Source organism: Rhipicephalus sanguineus, chromosome 9, assembly GCF_013339695.2.
Source record: "Rhipicephalus sanguineus isolate Rsan-2018 chromosome 9, BIME_Rsan_1.4, whole genome shotgun sequence".
In the NCBI taxonomy this organism is placed as follows: domain Eukaryota; kingdom Metazoa; phylum Arthropoda; class Arachnida; order Ixodida; family Ixodidae; genus Rhipicephalus; species Rhipicephalus sanguineus.
Window position 1 is genome coordinate 53612871 of NC_051184.2, and position 18905 is coordinate 53631775.

The window sequence follows — 18905 nt, forward strand, 5'->3', positions numbered from 1 at the left end:
GTGTACGATAACACACTCAAGTTAAGTACCAACTAGCCCAAGCTACTCTTCTCTATCATAACTGAAACCAAAACTAGCTACGAACTGAAACCGGAACTAGATAGAGCAAGCTTACTAGCCGACAACAGCCGCTGGAACGCACATGGCTGCGCTTTGCGCACGACACCAACAGCGCCAACAACAGCTTTGTTGGTCGTCGAACCGGCGTTTCTCCAATCTCGCCTCCTGCCGCGATTTTTTTCTTCACATCCGCCGTTTGGTCCGTCGCCCTCGCGTGGCTTTCGATTGGAGTTTCGAAAGCGACGTCGCAAAGTCAACGAGGAGAAGAGGATAGACAGAATCACGTATGCTCGTTGCTGTTGCGAGACTCTTCAGACTCACGAACAGCGCCAGAACGTCGTCGCCGTACTTCGCCGGCTTATCGGGAGCGAGAAGTGCCTGTTTTTCCGGAGTCGCGTCCGCACGTCGACAACAGCACGCGATCCTATCGGCGAGGTGCTACTGCGAGTCGTCGTCGTCGCTAGCCTTGAACGCCGCTCGAAGTCGTAGCGTAGAACAAGACGCCTTCGGCATGGACGCGGAGAAAGGCACCGCCCCCGGAGTCCTCAGGGCATGGGACTTCAACATTTCTCCCGAGGACCTGCACACCAGGGCGTCCAAGATCATGGACGAGTGCCGCAAGATCTGCGACAGGGTCGGCGCACTGCAGGGTGACGAGATCACCTTCGAGTCCGTGCTTGAGGTGGGTGCACGTGATACTAAAGAGTGACAAGCGCCCAGCGGGCTACGTGAGAACGCTTGGGTTACCAAAACACGGGGTTCGATTTCCACGGGGTTGATTACTAGGCTGTCATACTACAGCAGTTCTAAGGAATAAATCTGCATACGAATCAAAATGGCCATTTGCGATTACTTGTTTAAGCAACCGATCGCGACTGGAGACGAAGCTTCCCGATTAATCTGTCGTTAAACGCTAGCTGCATTGCTCTTGCGGCATGAAAGTTTGTGGGGGGGCATGAGTTGCCATTCACTTTTGAATACATACCGCTGCAATTGTTAACCCGATTTCTGTTTAACTATTTCTCGGTTGTACACGTGTGTTTTAGCTATGGCGTGCCGTGCTGGCATAGATTGCAGGGACCTGCCATAAGGCGATCGTGCTAATTACATCCCTAACTTAGCATATGTTCACGAAACTAGCGTTCGTGTCTACTTTGATTGATGCCAGCTGCGCAGAGGCGACGTCTGAAGTTCCTCGCATATTTGTGCGACAAGTGGTTGGTGCGCGACAAGTGTGCGACAAGCGCCCGATAAACGTGGCGAGGTGGACAGGACAGATGTGCCGAAAGTGGGTTGTAGCCGCAATCCTTTTCGGCATAACTGGTTTATCGAGAGACACTTGAAGTTTGCATCTTACATTGAAACTTCAAGACTGCGAAATTTTTTTGCCACTATTGTACTAGTGCCTAACAGCGACAGCTTGTGGGTGCAAGAATTTTGTTTTTGCTGCTCTGGACAACTCGTTCCTGCGCGCATTAAATTTGCACGTGGTGCAAATTACAGGAAGCAGTGGCATTCGAAACGTCTCGTTACACAAACAAGAGTTCGGTTAATCATTTTGTGCCATGTCATCAAGTAAACGCTTATGGTAGACTGTAGTACAGCTGTTGGAGTTGTTTGCGACGCACTAAACATGCAGTTGTATGTCCATGAACGTACATCCTGGCAATTTTTTCACAGTTTCGCACAAGCGCTGAGCACGGGATATGGTAGTGACTAATATTCTCGAAAGGTAACAGGATCTGCCGAAAACGCACAAAGCACACTGAACTGCAAGTGCCGTCTGCTACGCTGATGCCCAGAAAAAGCGACATCAGTGGGCGTGTTGCGGCCTTCTCAATGCTTGCAGTCTCCAGGTGGATGTGTATGGCATTCATAAAAAAAAAGAAAACAAAGGGACTGATAACGCAGCAGAAAGCCTGGGTACCGAATGTGCCTAGAAGAACAGCCCAGCCGAGGACACTTGCGCTTAGCTGCACATACTCTTGACCATTTCTCCAACGTGCTCCATTGTACGGCACTGTTTACCTGGAGATTACTTAAAGATATGTTGAAGTATGCAGCGTAGCAGACGGCGCTCACAGTTCAGTGTGCTTCGTGTGCTTGCGCATCGTCGGCAGGTCTCGTTACCTTTTGAAAATATTAGATGCTACCATGTCCCACGTGCAGTGCTCGCGCGACGCTGTTAAAAAATTCCACGAGCGTACATTTGTAGTGTTATACTGTTGCATGTCAGAACACACAGTAGAATAACTGACATTTAGGCAAGTTGGAATTGATTGTGCATCTTGAAAGGGACGCAAGATAGAAGGCTGTGTGTTGTGTATTCCTTCTATCTTGTGTCCTCGTTTTCGCGCTGTCCTTTCAAGGAACACACAGCATTTGTCAGTCTTACAATGGCATATCTTACCGACGACATTTGGTATAATTGAAGTCAACCTTTGACAAAGAAGCTTTCCTTTCGATATTCTAAAGTGCTCCTTTTAACTTTTTGAAGTTCTTTTCAAATATTCCATTTGAGCTCACATGTGAAACTTATGCAGCAAAGAACATTTAACTAACTTAAGGAAAAAATTGTGGATGTACTGCAGACTCTCAGTAAACAGATATCTCTTAAATAGAACAGCTTCCTCTAATATGATTGATTTCTTGCCCAAATACAGCTGCCCGGTTCATCTCTCGTTAAATGAAACTCCTGTTAAATAAAACAATTTCTTGGTCCCTTCAGGTTCCGGTTAATGAGTAGACTGTATATGTTTATCACATGCTTTGTTTTAGCTATCATCACTGATGTGGCGTGAATTTGTGAAAAGTGAAATATGTTTTGTGGTCCTGGCATGCATGCCATTGATATGTCAAAGGTGCATGCTTTCCTGATGCAAACATTGTTCGTTGTTTTTTGCATGCCTTTCTTTATTGTAACCTCGCTTTTCCGGGTGTGCAGGAAATCGCTGAGGGCCAACGTGTATTTGCCAATGAGAGGCTCTACCTCGACCTGCCGATGTATGTTTCGCCGAAGAAGGAACTTCGTGATGCCAGTGCCGAAGTGTCGGGCAAGCTGAACGAGTTTGAAATTGAGATAGAGTGAGTAGTCAGCCAGCACTGTACACATGGAGTTTTTGGCCGCAGCATGTGTGCACGTCGCTGCATGCAACTTGCGTAGGAGTAGTGCTTGAATTTAATAAGTTCTGCCAAATTTAAATTTCTGTCTCGTTTCCTTTTCTTCAGCTCTTCTGTTATGTACAGTATGTTTGCAAATGTTAATTTCACTCATGTGCTATTTTGTATGAAACCTGCCCAATCCTTTATATTCCTCTGATAAGCTGTGGGCAAAATGATGTGAGGCTATCATTGACACCCTTTGTTCTTGCAGGCTCTTGTCGAAACACGTTCTGAAGTACTTATATCTGCATGTATTCGGACAGTTACGAGAGTACTCCAGTGCATTGTTCGATTTCCAGCTTCGTCTGCATTGTCTACACTGGCCTTCTTAGTTCAGACTTCGAAACAGCTATAATAGCGGCTCCTACGTTCTTACTAATTCGCTACAGAGTGTTTAATTGTTGCACTTCTACATAATTATGCTCAACCTGTGTCATGGGAACAAGTAAATTCTCTGTTCCAGCGCTGGAGATTCAAAACCACAATATGATTATACAGCATAGTGGGAACCGAACATGCATCCTTGATCTTAGCAGCGCGCGGTCTTACCTGCTAGGCTACCGTGGCAGGGTCAAAGGGATTATGCTGGGCCATCAAAGAACTGGACGAACCTCGCCCGCCCTCGCATGAGAGTTTAAGCTTATCGGCAACTACGAAAGTAGTGTGTCTCTTACGAGAGCGCATACAAAACCTGCGCACACAGCTCTCATTAGCTTTGGGCCTCATTTTCTTACTTGTCTTGATGGGATTGAATGGGAAAGTCCAGTTCATGCTTGTTTTAGAGTTTGCAGGTATTTCATTTTGTCCTCGTTTTTCTACTCTTTAACTGGCAAACAGCATGCGGACCGACATCTTTGAGAAGCTGCTTGTGCTGGAGAAGAAAGACACCAGCTGCCTTTCACCGGAAAGGAAACGATTCCTCGAAAGGCTCATCAAGCTTCGCAAGCGAGACGGTGAGTAGAGGAGAGAACGGTTTTAGCGCTTAGCTCATAGTAATAGTACCTTGAGCTGCAGTCTACTCTGCCATACTCACGCTCAACTTTCTGTTGCAACGAAGGAAAAGGTAACGAGGCAGAGCTTTAGAAGAAATCCCACTGCAACCTACTGTAGTCTGGTAGTGCTTGAAAGGGCTCTCAGTTTTTTTTAAGAACGGATACCGAATCAGCGTAGCTTTCACATGCACTGGGTTAGCTTTTGTCTAAACGTGGCAGAGAAAAAAAAAAAAAACAGAAGAATAAGCCAGATGGAATATTCAGTGTGGTAATTTGTCAACTTAGTTTGCTGTTGCAAATTAGGCGTTTTCTCTCTTCTTTGACCTAAAAAAAAAAATGAGAATAATAATGAGGGGTCTTTCTCAGGAGCAGTATCTCCTGAGCACGCGTTGCCTCTCTAGTTTCTCATTCAGTGCCAAAGAATGTTTGTTTGTGAGCACAGTGGATGTGATTCATCTCGAAAAGAAAAGGGGGAGAGAGAGAGAAGGTGAGAACAATGAGGAGAGTTGAAAGTTGTCCAAGTGCCCCCCTCTCAGTTGCCGGCATCCATAACTGGGCTTATGGTGCCACCACAATGGACTAGTGACTCCTGCGTGTTACGGAGCAACTGCTCAGGCATTGTAGAAATGCTAGATAAAGGCTGTGGCAGAGTGCAAGAGGTAACCAAGCGAGAAGTATTTCATACATGCCTCTTAAGCGTTTGTCACCAGTTTGTGCTTGCTTGCTGTCAGCAAGTGTGGGTCTCTGCTGAGGACATTGGCAGGTAAGCAGTAAATTGTCGCTTGTGATGAGTGTCATTCATCTGTAGGGATTTTGCAGGACTGTGTCAACTCCAAGGAGGATTAAAAAAGGTTGCTGGAGTGGAAGTTATGCCTTCGAAGTGAAGACAAGAATCGGCCATCTCACCAGTGGCAAGATAAAACATTTACATGTTGGGAAGAAAAAGCAGAGTTTTCCTCACGCACCCCACCAGTTTAATATGGGTAATTTTTCGGGACAGACAGCGCTCTACATGTGCTTTTGCGTTTCTTTAAAGAAGCCTCAAATTCTAGGCAAGTTTTATTGGGGGTTAGGTCATCAATATTCATCTCAGTAGGCTACTTTCATTGGGAACAAGGATCTCTTATATTATAATTAACCAAGCATTTACATAAACAGAGCAAAACTGCTTTATCTCCAAACGGGCACCGCCCAAGGAGATCATGTTTCCGAGACAAACCAGGGGCAAATCGTGGCTTCACCTTTGCAGGTAATGCGTTGCGTTGGCTACCACTCCATAAATTTTATAAAATCCTCCTCGATTAGCTGTTGTTGTATTCTCTGAAATTCCAATTTTGCAATCTAGAATGGTGTGGTAGATTACCCAAGTGATGCAGCAGAAGAGCTCACAAAGGGCGAAGCAGCTTTGCGCATGTTATAGTGCTCTAGTTCGTCTTGGGATGTTCACCGAGGTATTTAGCACATACGTGTGCCAACGTGTGTTGCATCTATTTCTATTTCTTACAAGAGCTATGATGAAGCTGGTTTTTCAACAAAGCAGCTTTGAATTGACAAGTGGGTACTTCTCATCTTACGGTACCTAATCTTGCAGATAAGCCTTGCTTTTGTTCGGTTAGCCAAGCTGTCCAGCTTCATAGAGATGCGCGCAGTCAAAACGGAGCAGATTAATAATGGAGCAGAGATGTGTCTCGTCGCACGTATTAGCAAAGCCTTAAAGGGGCCCTGCACCACTTTTTCAGCATAGTCAGATAACGCTGCCAATCGGTAGTCGAGGCTCCTGAGAACATGCGAGCCAAACATTGTAGCGCAGCACGCGGCCTGGAATTTACGATCGATTCTCAAAGTCGGCTAGGAATCGTCCCCTCTTCTTTCTACAAATGATGCCATAAACCCGAACGACCGCACCATATACCCAAATTCATGGCCATTGGCCGATTTGAGCATTGTGAGCTGCATAGTTACCATGGCTGCCATTGGAGGCTGCCACGTGCCCGCGATCACTCTGAAGGTGAGTTGCGTGTTCGAAGAAAAAGAAAGTGAAAGTGCTCCAGGTCATGACGCGCGCGTGACGTAACTTCTTAGCCCCGTGTCATCCCTCCCTGCTTAGCTTCCAGCGCCCTCTTCGGGACGAGAGAAGAGAGAAGGCAATTACAGCGTCCGACATATCTCTGTAACTCCACTCGTACTCGACGGATTCTAAAAAAATTTTGCAGTGGTCGATTCGTGAGGCAATAAGAACTCCTTTAACCCTTTCACGACCGAAGGAAAAGAAGAAGAAAAAAGAAATGTGCCAAAATCACCGCAAATTTTTTATCTTTCGTGCAACTTGTAGAGCTTTTTTTTTTCTCAATAAAACGGCACCATTCACTCAATTCAATGGGGTTCTTTTATTTCACGAATAGCATAGAAAAAGATAACTCGAAGGTGGCTTCACCGCGTGACAGTACAATGCAAAATGGCCATGAAATGAAAGCCAAGACACAATTGTCCCATTGTGTACAAGTGTGGCCATCTAGCATCAAGAAACGCAAGTATGACGAGTATAGTGTTCATTGGTTCCGTGTGGGACCAGTTTTTGTTGACAAGTCGTCATCGGTCATTTTGCTAGAAAATCCCAGGATGACAACACTCGCCAACGGTCGTGAAAGGGTTAATAAAGCCATTCGATGGTTACTTGGAAGAGTGTTGCAGGGCCCCCTTTGAAACGATGGCATGGCTCACAACACGCTGCCGGGCTTTTGCAGGTCTCCACCTGGCAGCAGAGGTGCAGGAGCAGGTGAAGCAGCTCAAGAATGACATAAGTGACCTCGAGGTGAAGTACAACAAGAACTGCAACGAGGAGAACACGGTGCTCGAGTTCACCGAAGAACAGCTGAAGGGCACACCCGAGGACTTTATCAAGAGTCTGGACATGGTGCGTGGACGACGTAGCGTAGCGGTAGTTGCAGCTCGTTGAAGCCATAGCCATGATAAGACAAGGACCACAGAAAGAGGATGGGACTTGCGCCTCTTTGTGTGGTCCTTGTCTTATCAGCGTTATGGCTTCAATGAATGTAACAAACTAACTAGCCCAAAAGTCTTTCCTCGTAGTTGCAGCATTTGTGCTTACGGAAGGTACTGAGAGTGGCAGCTTAGAGCTGTAGTATATTTAATGTTTTGGATTGTTTGAGCCAGTGGTTAGCCATAGTACTATAGGAGTATTAATAGTGCACTCAAACCTCATTATAACACAGTCACATCTGTCACGAAAGCAACTTCGTTATATTCAAAAATTCGTTATAAACGTTTTTTGTAACACTGTGTCTATGACAAGACTATTTTTCATTTACTTCATTATAACCGATAATTCGTTATATCCGTGTTCGTTATACCGAGGTTTGAGTGTAGTAACATACTGTAGCTCTACAGTTGAACCCCCTTTATAAGAGACATGTACCGGAGATGAAAACCAACAGACAATGGAGCCAAGGAAAGCATAAAGGAGGTTATCTGTAGTAATTATGATGTAAATATGGAGAAATTGAAGTGGACGAAAAAATGAATTTTCCACTGGCATGGACCGAACCTGCAACTTTTATATAATGCCTCCAATGCTGCAGGTGAGTCGTCCTCCCGTCCACTTTATCATAGGGCATATCTGTGCATTTAAATGTGGGAGTGTTGGTTAGCACTGCTCGTAGCCGGGATGGCGAGTGTGAAACACTTTTTTTTTTTGCCTGTAACTTCACGTAGCACGTGACCAAAGGTTGCAGGTTTGGTCCCTGCTGGCGGCAAGTTGTATCTTTGCCCACTCCGATTTCTTCAAATTTATATCATAAGTACTGCGAATAACGACCGCTATACTTTCCTTGCCTTCATTGTCTGTTGTTTTGCATTAAGGTTGCGTCTAACAAAAAAAAATGAGCGCTTAAATTCCCCTTCCTTCGTTGATCCACCGGTGAGCAGTTGTTGTTCCTTATAATGAGGTGTCCCTTGTAAGCAGGGTATACCATGTTCTCATTTTCTGATCAATCCCTGTTTTGTTGCAGGCACACTGGTGACTCTTATACCAATTTGTCTCTTGCATCAGTGTCTCTTATAAAAAGGTTTAACTCTGTTACTAATGTTGTAGCACTAAGGCTTCCATAGGTTCTGGAGGTAGTAGAACATCTGCAGCAGTGACAGTAATACAGTAAAAGCTCATTAATTCAGATTTCACGGGACCGGAAGAAATGTCTGAATCTGAATTCACTGAATTCCGAATTATCAAAAATATCAAGAAAACAATGAACAAATGCCTGTTAAATCATTACGCTTTCATTTTCTTGATGGATACGTAAATCCTGTGCTTCTTTTGCATAAGAGCAGTGCAAAAGCCGCAATTTTTGTCATCCTGAGACTTCGTTCTCAATGTGACCATGGCGCCAGACCGCCGTGCTTAATTAGCCCGAAACGTGCTCTGCACCCCTCCCTTATTACGTACCACCACGCACACATTATGATAGTTCTTTCACAGGTAAAGCGGCTGACAACTGATCGTTCGTCACAATGTAACAAACTAGTTTTATGCCAGCATAGCTACCGCGGCTGAAAGCTCTTCATCTTCAGCAGCTTCCACCGTGCTTGAGTTTTTTAACATTGCGCTTGCATTGCATCAAGTTAGAACGAAGCCGCACAGTGCCAGATCTGCATGTGGACAAAACCGTGGACAAAACCATGGTCATTAACAGATGGCAGATAATGATGCGGACAGTGCCGCATTGTTCTGGTTGTCTGCAAATGCCGTTTTCGCTCTTTTGCATTGCTTCACGCACGGCGTGCTCCAGGGATCATCCGAATTAACCAGGTTATGGCCAAATGTGACCAAATTAACCAGAGCTTGATGCCATTAAACAATGCATATAGTGGCCAGCACCAGGGAACAGGTCCAAATAATCCAATTTTCCGAATTAATGCGGGTCAAATTAACAAGCTAGTAGCAGTAAAGACTCGCAAGCAGCTATAATGCTTTGGAAAGTACTGGAGGTGGTTGGTGGCTATAGTAGTTAACTTCCGTTAAGCAAAGTTCCTTTGTTGTATCACTGTGCACATCGTCATACCAGCCTGGTCCACTCGTTAAGAATGCAACAAGATTGTTTCACGTACGGATGCCCAGGATCTAGATGGGGGCATTTTAGTTGCACAACATCACATTACAGGCGATGCTGCTTCTCTTAAGTATGACGAGGCAATGTGCTGCAGTTTGCGTGGTTTCCTTCCTCCTAGGTCGAGTCTGGCAAACGGAAGGTGACGCTGAAGCACCCACACGTCATGCCCATCATGAAGATGGCTGTTGACCCAGAGACTCGCAAGAAGGTCAACTTTGCTTGCGAATCCAGGTGCGAGGGTATTTGTATCTTAAATACATCTCTGCGCATGTACTCTGCATCTGTATTTGTACGTGCATGTACTTTGTATGTAGGTGTGCAAACGTACGAAACAAGGGGAATGGATCAAGGTCTCATTTTGTTTGTTAGACACCACCTAATGAAAAAAACATGCGTATTTATTTATTTTGTTTGTTTATTTATTTAGTCATACTGTTAAACATCCGTTCAGGGTTGCTACAGGGAGGACACAGTGGTCAACTAGCAAGTGACAGCATACTTAAGGAAAATATCTAACAATACTTGAAAATCGGACACATAATTTGTCTGTACAGCATCATCTGGTAAACTGTTCCACAAGTTTATAGCATCAGGAAAAAAAAAAAGAAACATGAAACAAGTACAGTGTGCGGGTGCGTTGTTGGCAGACATCATTTTTCAAGCAGCTGTTTTATATATGTATCTTTACTTATTTTTACCCTTTCATCTGATATCTGAAAAAAAAAAAATTTCAATCAACACTTCTGTCTTCTCAATTGTGTGTTCTCATTCACACATGTGTGCGTGTATGCGTGCGCGCGACTCGTTAACAATTCTTACCTGGACACACACCTTTGAACCTGCCTTGTGGACAGGAATTTTGATTTTGTCTGAGTGAGTGATGACGTGTTTATTAAAAGCTAGCCAAATGTGTAAACATTTGTGCGAACAACAGGGCCAAGGCATAAGAAAAAGAATGTTTCAGCAGAACCAGCTCAGGTTGTCTACGAATGCCCAAAAGTAACCACTCAGTCATTGAATTTAAGATTAAACGTAGACTCTGTTGTTGCTGTAATGGCATATAGGCTACACTAGCCAACACAGAATTATTTAGCCGACACAAGCCAGTAAGAACTAGCGCTGGTAGAATGCAAGTACAGTAAAACCTCGTTAATTCGAACTCGGTTATTTCAAAATCCCGCATAATTCGAAGGGTTTCTGTGGTTCCGTATTTTGCAATGTAAATCTCAGTGGATAATTTGAAGCGGCGGTCGGCGCCAGCCCGATTAATTCGAAAACTTTGGGCACCATGTGCCAATTCCCGATCCCAGTTGCGCCGCAAATCCGCGGAAGCGATGGCCCTTGGGAGCCACAGGGCAATGCAGTGTAGCGATATTAATGAGTGACAGTTGAAGCAACGCAGCCTCGCTGCTGCTAGCGCAAAACGAAAAAAAGAAAACACGGTCTCGTGGTCAGCTAAAAACGTGCGCCTGCGGAAAAGAAGACGTGCTTCACTGCAGCACAGCGGTGTGACACGCGGGCAGCTTGTCGCATGCTTCTCGCAACGTCAGCGCGCTATGATTTACCCATTCTTTTTGGGAAAAGAAAAGATAATAAAGGACGGTCTGACGGAATTCATGATGTATGCGAACCTCCGACTGGCGGTTGCTTTGGCAATTTCCGCACTTGCACTCGCTGGCGGAGTTCTTGCCTGTAACGCCTACTTCGAAAACTCAGTGAAAGCTTCAATGATCATGTTTTCCAGCCAGAACACATTGCACATTCTGTCACACTGGCCATTATCATATTCTTTATTTTACCAGAAAGAATGGGCGAATGGTCGCATCATGACGCGCTGAGGCTGCGAGGTGCGTGTGACATGCTGCCCGCGTGTCACCACTGTGCTGCAGTGAAGCACGCCTTCTTTTCTGCAGGCACGCATTTCAGCTGACCACTGAGACTTCTTTTCTTTTACCCTTTTTCTTTTTTTTTTTTGCACTGTTAGCAGCGAGGCCTGCCGTTTTCTCGAGTTCGCGGCAAAAATGGGACCAGGTATTGCTGGAAAACAACCCTTGGAGCCACAAACTAGAAGGCCAAACGACCACCTCTGATTACTTTCAGTAATTCAATGTTCCTTGCATCTTGCTTTTTGTACGCTTCGTTAATTCGAAAACCCGCTTAATTCGAAAGTTTTTCACAGTCCCAGTAACTTTGAATTAACGAGGTTTTACTGTGAATAGTGCAGTAAGCTGGGACACCACCTTTCACAGTTCACAAATTACTGGGGTTGCATTCGCCAATATATGGACTATGATAATGCAGAACTGTTCCATCTTTTTATGATTCGTATCCAGTAATAGCAATCTGTGATTGGTCGAAAACTCTCAAATCATGCCCACTGAACTTGCTTGTCACAGGGCTGCAGTGAAAGCCACAAAAATGCTTCAACACGTTCATACGCCGAACCGCGCATGAATATTCCTAACGAAAGTGAAACATTTTCTTAATAGCTGAAAAATACCAGTTTCCAAATGAAATAGGAGATGGCTGTATGCCCATTGTGCTGGTATTGGGCACTCGTATCTGGCGGCGAGAGAAAATTTAATAGCATATAGTTATATAGTAGTGAGAAATATAGGATGAAACACTGAAGTTACCTTTCAAAGTCCATACCAGCTAAACGCAGTTGGAAAGCATGAAATTGTTCATAACACTAAATGCTCAAGCAGAAAGGTATCTCTGGTAATTAAATACATCACATTCATGTCAGTACATTAAAGTAATCATTGAATGAACATTAATTCAGTGTTCTAGCCTGTACTGCTCACAATAGTACATATTTTGCGCAGTCTCATAACAGCCATTAAGCTGTACTTTTTCTTTCAGAATGGAATTTGCCATCATTTTGTATTCCGTTTTACAATGGGCGCGCTCACCAGCTATTCCATGCATTTGTCAAATTTTTTTTGGCATAATTTAACGTAATGTCTGCATGCTGGTCATTTTGATACCATTGATTTTGTGGGGTCTGCAAGTGGCATCTGAGCGCGAGGCAAAGTTGGTGCTCCCCAGAAACTTTCTGCCAATCAGCAAGGGCAGATGATGAATTCAGAATGAAAACAAGATAGAGTTGCATTATAACAGCCAATCTCCCGCATATACTGTCAAACCAGGCTATATCGAAGTCGGCTGAATCGAATTATCCTTTATATTCGAATTATTTCCGAACGCCACAACATCAATACAAAGGAAAATCTACAGCTGCATCGAATGAAAAGAGCCGGACCACTTCATACATCTAAGATTGGGCAGTGTGAAATGACCCAAGAAGTTGACTTTCCCCACGAGAGGTTCACTTTTCCGCAGAAAATTTAACACGAATTTAATAGAGTAAGCGGTGTGATTAGGAGGGCGCCGGGAGCGAGTAGAAGCGACTGCTTGCCATCACATGCTTTCTCGTCGTTCCGCCCATTAGCCTGTCATGCGCGGTCTTTCTTTGCTTCTCCGCTCTCTTCGGTAATGCTGTGGTTGCCGTGAAACGGAAGAACCCGCTGTTCTCTGCGGAGTTGCGGGCGACAACCAACACAGTCGACATGGAGTAAAGAAGTCTCATGTCACCGCTGCGCACAATGTCCCAAGAAGCACGCTCGGTACGATTGAAGAACGAGGCCAACGTTAGGGCCCAGGCGGGCTAGAGTCTTCCGGCACACGACAAGTATGCACAGCTGCGTATAAAGATGTTGAGGCTCTGTTTACATGGATGCCGTATTCTCTCGCGTGCAACCCGCCCCTGCATATAATCCGCACCCTCAACTACAAACCACTGAAAAATAAAAGTGCAAAAAATCTCCACTTATTGCTTTTTTGCAATATCGTGAAGCAGTGTCGTGAAGCAAACTTGCGCACCGGAAATGCGGTAAATTTTATCAAAGCTTTATATATGATTATACTATATATTGAACTAATTCTCGTACTTTTGCAAGTTCAATATATGTGGCTTTGACTGTACAGGCAGTGACGAACACTGCTGTACGCAGGCAGCACCTATTGGCTGTAGTAATTGCTGTGGGTCAGTGGTTTTCATTACTTCACGTCAAGGATCAATTAAGCCTCTAATAGGCACAAGCGTGATCATTCAGTTCACATGTGGTAATAGGGTTAATTGTGCTGAAAAAAGAAAAGATAACAGTACCCAGCATACAAATTTGCGTTGATTGATATTTCAGGTGCGTCACAGATAACATACCCCTGCTTGAGAAGGCCATATCTCTGAGAGACAAGGTATGTACTAGCTGCCAGTTTCTATTTATAGTTTGCAGTAGTGGCCCTGAAGTAACGAGGGAGAAGAAACAAGTGCTACTTGTGATGCGAGTTGAAAAATTCGTTAGCACAGGTTGTTGCTGGAGCCGATGTTTTTCACAAGTGGACTTTTCTTCAAGGCTGCAACTACTTTCCTTAGGGCACATATGTATGTGCTTCGTGCCCTCTCCTCCAACCCTCTGTTTAGGTTGAAGGGGAGGGCGCGAAATATATAACAATAACAATAATAATACTAATAATAATAATATGTGGTGTTTTACGTCTCACAACCACGATATGATTATGAGGGACACCGTGGTGGAGGGCTCCGGAAATTTTGACCATCTGGGGTTCTTTTAACGTGCACTGAATCGCACATTACACGGGCCTCTAGCATTTCGCCTCCACCGATATGCGACTGCCATGCCCGGGATCGAACCAACGACCTTCGGGCCAGCAGCCAAGCACCGTAACCAGTGATCCACCAAGGTGGATGGTACGAAGCGTGTACACACACACGCTAAGGAAAGCAGTTGCAGCCTTGAAGAAAACAAGTCCGCTCGTCGAAAACGTCGGCTCCAGCAACCAACCGTGCTCACGAATTTTTCATCTCTTCAAGTTTCCATCTTTCCCTAAACTTCTGCCTTTTTTTTGTGTGTTTGGTGCGAGGGCAACGTGCCACTTGGCCGTTCGGTTACATTGCGGTGCTCTTCAATCATATCCTTCCTCACTGTTGCGAACTTTCTGCGTTTGCCGTTGCAGAAAGCCCAGATACTCCACTACCCGACTCACGCCGACTACATCACCGAGTTGCTGATGGCGCGTTCGGCCGCCAACGTGCGGCGCTTCCTCACCGAACTGGCCGACAAGCTGCAGCCTCTGTGGGAGAAGGAAAAGAAAGTGCTGCTTGAACTGAAAGAAGAAGAGGTGAGTCATTCATTGACTGCAGAAGAGCTCTAGCCTTGCTCATAAAGAAAAGCTTGGGTGATGTCTGTATGTAATTTCACTTTGCTTTTGAAGCAATACTGACGTAATGACTGAGGTGACAACTGGGCGCCTGGAACAAGAATGGAAGCATAATGCAGGTGCTGTATTTATGCGCACGGCAGAGGTCGACTGCTCTTGTCCAATGCAGCCTCATTTGCAGACAGAAGGGGGGTGGGGTTGATACAGTACGTATTTCGGCACAGTAGAAATTTCCACTTGTTGGTGCATGATGTTCGCAATAGGAGGCATCGCAAGACAAACACAGATGGAAGATGCTAAAATGCTTTGCGATGCTGTTCTTTCTTCTTGTTCTGTCTGTGTTTGCCCAGTGCTGCTGGTTGCAAAGACATTTCAATGCCATAAAAGCTGTACCCCGTGCCTCTCAGCCATATTGTTTCAGAATTATGAGTTATGCCTTTGTACAAGACCTGCCACGATAGCCTATCAACTATTCAGTTCCATTGCTAAGCTCGAGGATGCGGGTTTGATTCTTGGCCACGGCAGCCACGTTTCAGTGGGAGTGAAATTCAAAGACACCCTGGATAAACATGCTTTGTTATATTGAGGTTAAAAATTCCTGGTGTTCTATGGACATGAGATTGTAAAAAGTTAAGTGTGTGCTTCGTTATACACTACTAGACTCGTTAAAACAACTTGGAGGGACCAGGCAAAGATGTTCATTTAAAAGGAGTTCGAATTACTAGGAGATGAACAAGGGTGCAGAATTCAAGTACAAAACCAACCATGTTAGAGACAGTTGTTCCATAAGCAGGAATTTCGTTTAGGAAGTATCCGTTTACTGAGATTCTACCGTATAGTGAAGTTCATTATATTGAAGTTCATTATATCAATGTTTAACTGTACTGTTTAAGAGCATTTAGGAATTCTCACAATGATAATGGCTGAATTGACTCTTGTAATAAATTTCTGTGATCGATAGTGCTGTCTGCTGTAACAGCTTGGGTGCAACTGTTGTCCTATATCGATGGGCTCTGTTTGGCATTGATGCCTTTTGCCCCCATCCCACGTTTGATATGTTTGAAGATACACTCCTAAATATGTAAAACAAAGTCTTCAAAGGCAGTGGGAGTGCAGTTTCCGAATATTCAGAATATTTGTTTGAAAAAGCAAAACCGGTACAGAATCGATGGTTCCTGTTCAAGTAAAGAGTTATATTAGATACACATGATATCGAAGCATAAGTTTACTTAAGATAAGGGTCAATTAACTCTAAGGATAATTAATGAAAATTAATTGAACGAGCTCATAAGAGGAGCATACAGTTCTTGCGAGCAGCTTGGATGGTTGTGGCACCTGGCGGAGCAGGTCTCAACCACACGCTGCTTTTTACGTGGCCTCTGAGATCTGTTTGGCAGTGTTACAATACACAAAGTTCACCCGAGGAATACACCAGGGCACGCGAACGTCGACGTGAGAGTGTCACTGCCAGAAGCCTAAGTCAATGATTATGGTCGCCTCCAGATTTTTTTTACTCTCTCCTTCCTCTCCTCTCACCAGTGCAAGCGCCAGGGAATCCCCTTTGATGGCGAGCTGCACTGCTGGGACGTGGCCTTCTACAAGAATTTGGTGGAGGAGCGACACTACAAGGTGGACCAGGAGAAGCTGCGGGCGTACTTTCCCCTGGACGTTGTCATGAAGGGCCTGTTCGGCATTTACGAGGTCCGTACAACAACCATGGCGTGGAATCACTACTATACTCGCGGACAACTTTTCTTGGCAATGAAGGGAAGGCGTGTGCTGCCGCTGAAGAATATAATCCCAAAATCGCGTCCGTGTTTTCTGCGTGAGATAAAAAACAACAACATTACTTTACTTTCTAAGGGATGCTCTTTGAAAAGAGGGTCAGCAGGCACCAGGAACATATTTATATTTGTTTTACTTTATGGAGTTTCATGTCGCGTTTTTGGGCGCGTGAAAACGTCGCACCTTTACGTGCACCTCACAGTCAAAATGGCGTCTTCGTCTTCAGGTGAGCGATCGTCACCCTCCTGCTTTTCCGATGACTCGCCGAAGGAGCTTGCGACGAATTTCACTCACAAATGGCTGTCTAAGTCTGTGACGGCCACTCGAATAATCAAACGGCCATCACAAGAGATACGGAAGGTTCACAAACCAAAACTAAGTTCGAAAAGCGCGCCGAACCGGACTACGTCGAGGGGCGGTACATGTGCAGTAGCTCCGCCCCCGCAGCCTTTGCTGCATTGCCAAGAAAAGTTGTCCGCGAGTGTAGCTCCTTTTCTTTTTCTTTTTTTTTTCTCGAAGCTTTTGTGTCATGGAAGTGGCCTTTGCATATCAACACTGATCACTCACTGTAAGGAATGCCTGGGTTCTGTGAAGTGACACGCTGCGTTGTGCTTAATAGTAGACTCTCGTTAAACGAAACCTGAAGGGAACTGGAAAATGTGTTCTTTTTAACGGGAGTTCCATTTACCGAGAGGTGTAGAGGGGTGCAGAATTCAAGTATGAAACCAATAGTATGAGAGGCAGTTGTTTCATTTAAGCAGCAATTCTGTTTTAAGAGATTTCCATTTACTGAGAGTCTGTTGTACTTTAATATGCAGACAGTATTTGTTGGACATTCGGAAGACTCCTTTTGAAGGACAAGGATATCTTCAAGATAGCCATTAATTGCCCAACGTACTAAATTACAGACTATACTCTAAAGCACACCCATGCACTATATGTTGTTGTGAATCTTCGAGCATTTTGCTGTGGAACACTAGCATCTACACAAATAAGTTTCGAGTGAGTGTGTGCTCATTTTACTGTTTTCCTCGCGAAAATTTCAAGAGCGTGTTATTGTGATTGGTCGCTTGTGTAGACACAACGATATTGATTTGCAGCCTGGATGCTTACGTGCTCAGGTTTACTGTTAGTATTGATAGCTAACCATCATATTCCTACAGCCTTCACCGAACACGCAACGTTCTACGTACAGTCGATCCCGGACATATCGAACTCGAAGGGGATCGTGAAATAGTTCCATATATCGATAATTCGAAATATAAAATATGTCCATTTAAGAGTTACCTTGTAACGCCGCAAGTCTCGGAGCGGTTTCCAGAGTCTGTGCCAAGCAGGAGCTTGACGACTTGTGCAGAATATCAGAAAAATACACGAAAACAGCCGCACTTTATTTGGCATGAAAAAGTCCGTGACCTTGGATTGCTTCTTATTCTGAGCCATGAATTTCATGAGGCCATCCTCAATATTGCTGAGGCCCTCCAGATAGCCAAGTCCTATGCCTTCCATTGCACCACAACAGTGGCGCATGAGGCTGAATGCCGACGCAAGTTCTGCAGCAGTGCAGGGTTGCTTCGAGGCGTCGTCAGCATCATCGTCGCTGCTCAGGTCCACCTCATCGACACCGGCGATGTCGGCCACGATTTCGGCATCGGTGAAGTCCGAAACTGCTTGTACGTCGTCATCAGCGCTGACGAAATCGCTTGCAGTGTCCCCATCAGTGATGGCACCCGGAAACGCTGAGAGTTGGTGAAAGTCATTCTCGAGGCACCCCATGTCTTTGTCTGCTGTGATGTCGCTTCCGACGTCGTCAGGTGACGCTAGGAAGCCAGCTTTATCAATGCAGTTTACGACTGTGTTTTTTTTTTTTTCACATCATTCCATGCCCCAGTCATCATCTGAATTGCTCCAAGGAGGTCGATTTTCGGTTCGACCCCCAACCGAATATTTATCAGGAGCCGTTGCACCAGACGTCGCCTGTATCCGACCTTAAAAGCTTTGATGATGCCTTGGTCGAGAGGCTGCAACCTTGCTGTGGTGTTGGGCGGCAAAAACTTGACAGTTATCCTTTTCAAGTGGCTGACGACGTGGTGCGCGGAACAATTGTCCACCAGAAGACAAATGTTGCGATCCGACTTCTCCAATTCGGCATCCCATGCGCGAATCCATTCGGAAAAAAGGTCTCGCGTCTTCGACGCTTTCTTGTGGAACGCGTATCAGACCGGGAGGCTCTTCGCATTCTTGAAGCAGCGCGGCGACTTGCTCTTGCCGATAACGAATGGCCGCAGCTTGCAGGAGCCATCCATATTCGCCGCGAGCAAAATCGATACGCGCACTTTGCTCATCTTTACCCCATGACGCGAGGTCCCTTTCAAGTCCAACGTCTTGTTCGGCAACATCTGCCAGAACAGCGCCGTTTCGTCGGTGTTGTAAATATCCGACGGCGAAAAGTTGTTGCAAATGTTTGGCCACTCTTCGGAGAGCCACCTCTCTGTGTCCTGGCTGTTTGTCGCGCCACTTTCGCCAGACAGGGTCT

General features: G+C 45.2%; 1 protein-coding gene across 1 annotated transcript in view; it reads left to right on the forward strand.

Moving 5' to 3' along the window:
• The first annotated feature begins 278 nt into the window (after positions 1–278).
• LOC119405167 (thimet oligopeptidase) overlaps positions 279–18905 on the forward strand; it is a 36959-nt gene continuing 18332 nt past the window's right edge. Inside the window, exons 1-8 of the mRNA XM_037671975.2 lie at positions 279–742; positions 3005–3144; positions 4060–4175; positions 6959–7128; positions 9459–9571; positions 13546–13600; positions 14381–14545; positions 16124–16285. Coding sequence (XP_037527903.1) covers positions 347–742; positions 3005–3144; positions 4060–4175; positions 6959–7128; positions 9459–9571; positions 13546–13600; positions 14381–14545; positions 16124–16285 — 1317 coding nt within the window. The 5' untranslated portion in view covers positions 279–346. The remainder of the gene's footprint in view (positions 743–3004; positions 3145–4059; positions 4176–6958; positions 7129–9458; positions 9572–13545; positions 13601–14380; positions 14546–16123; positions 16286–18905) is intronic.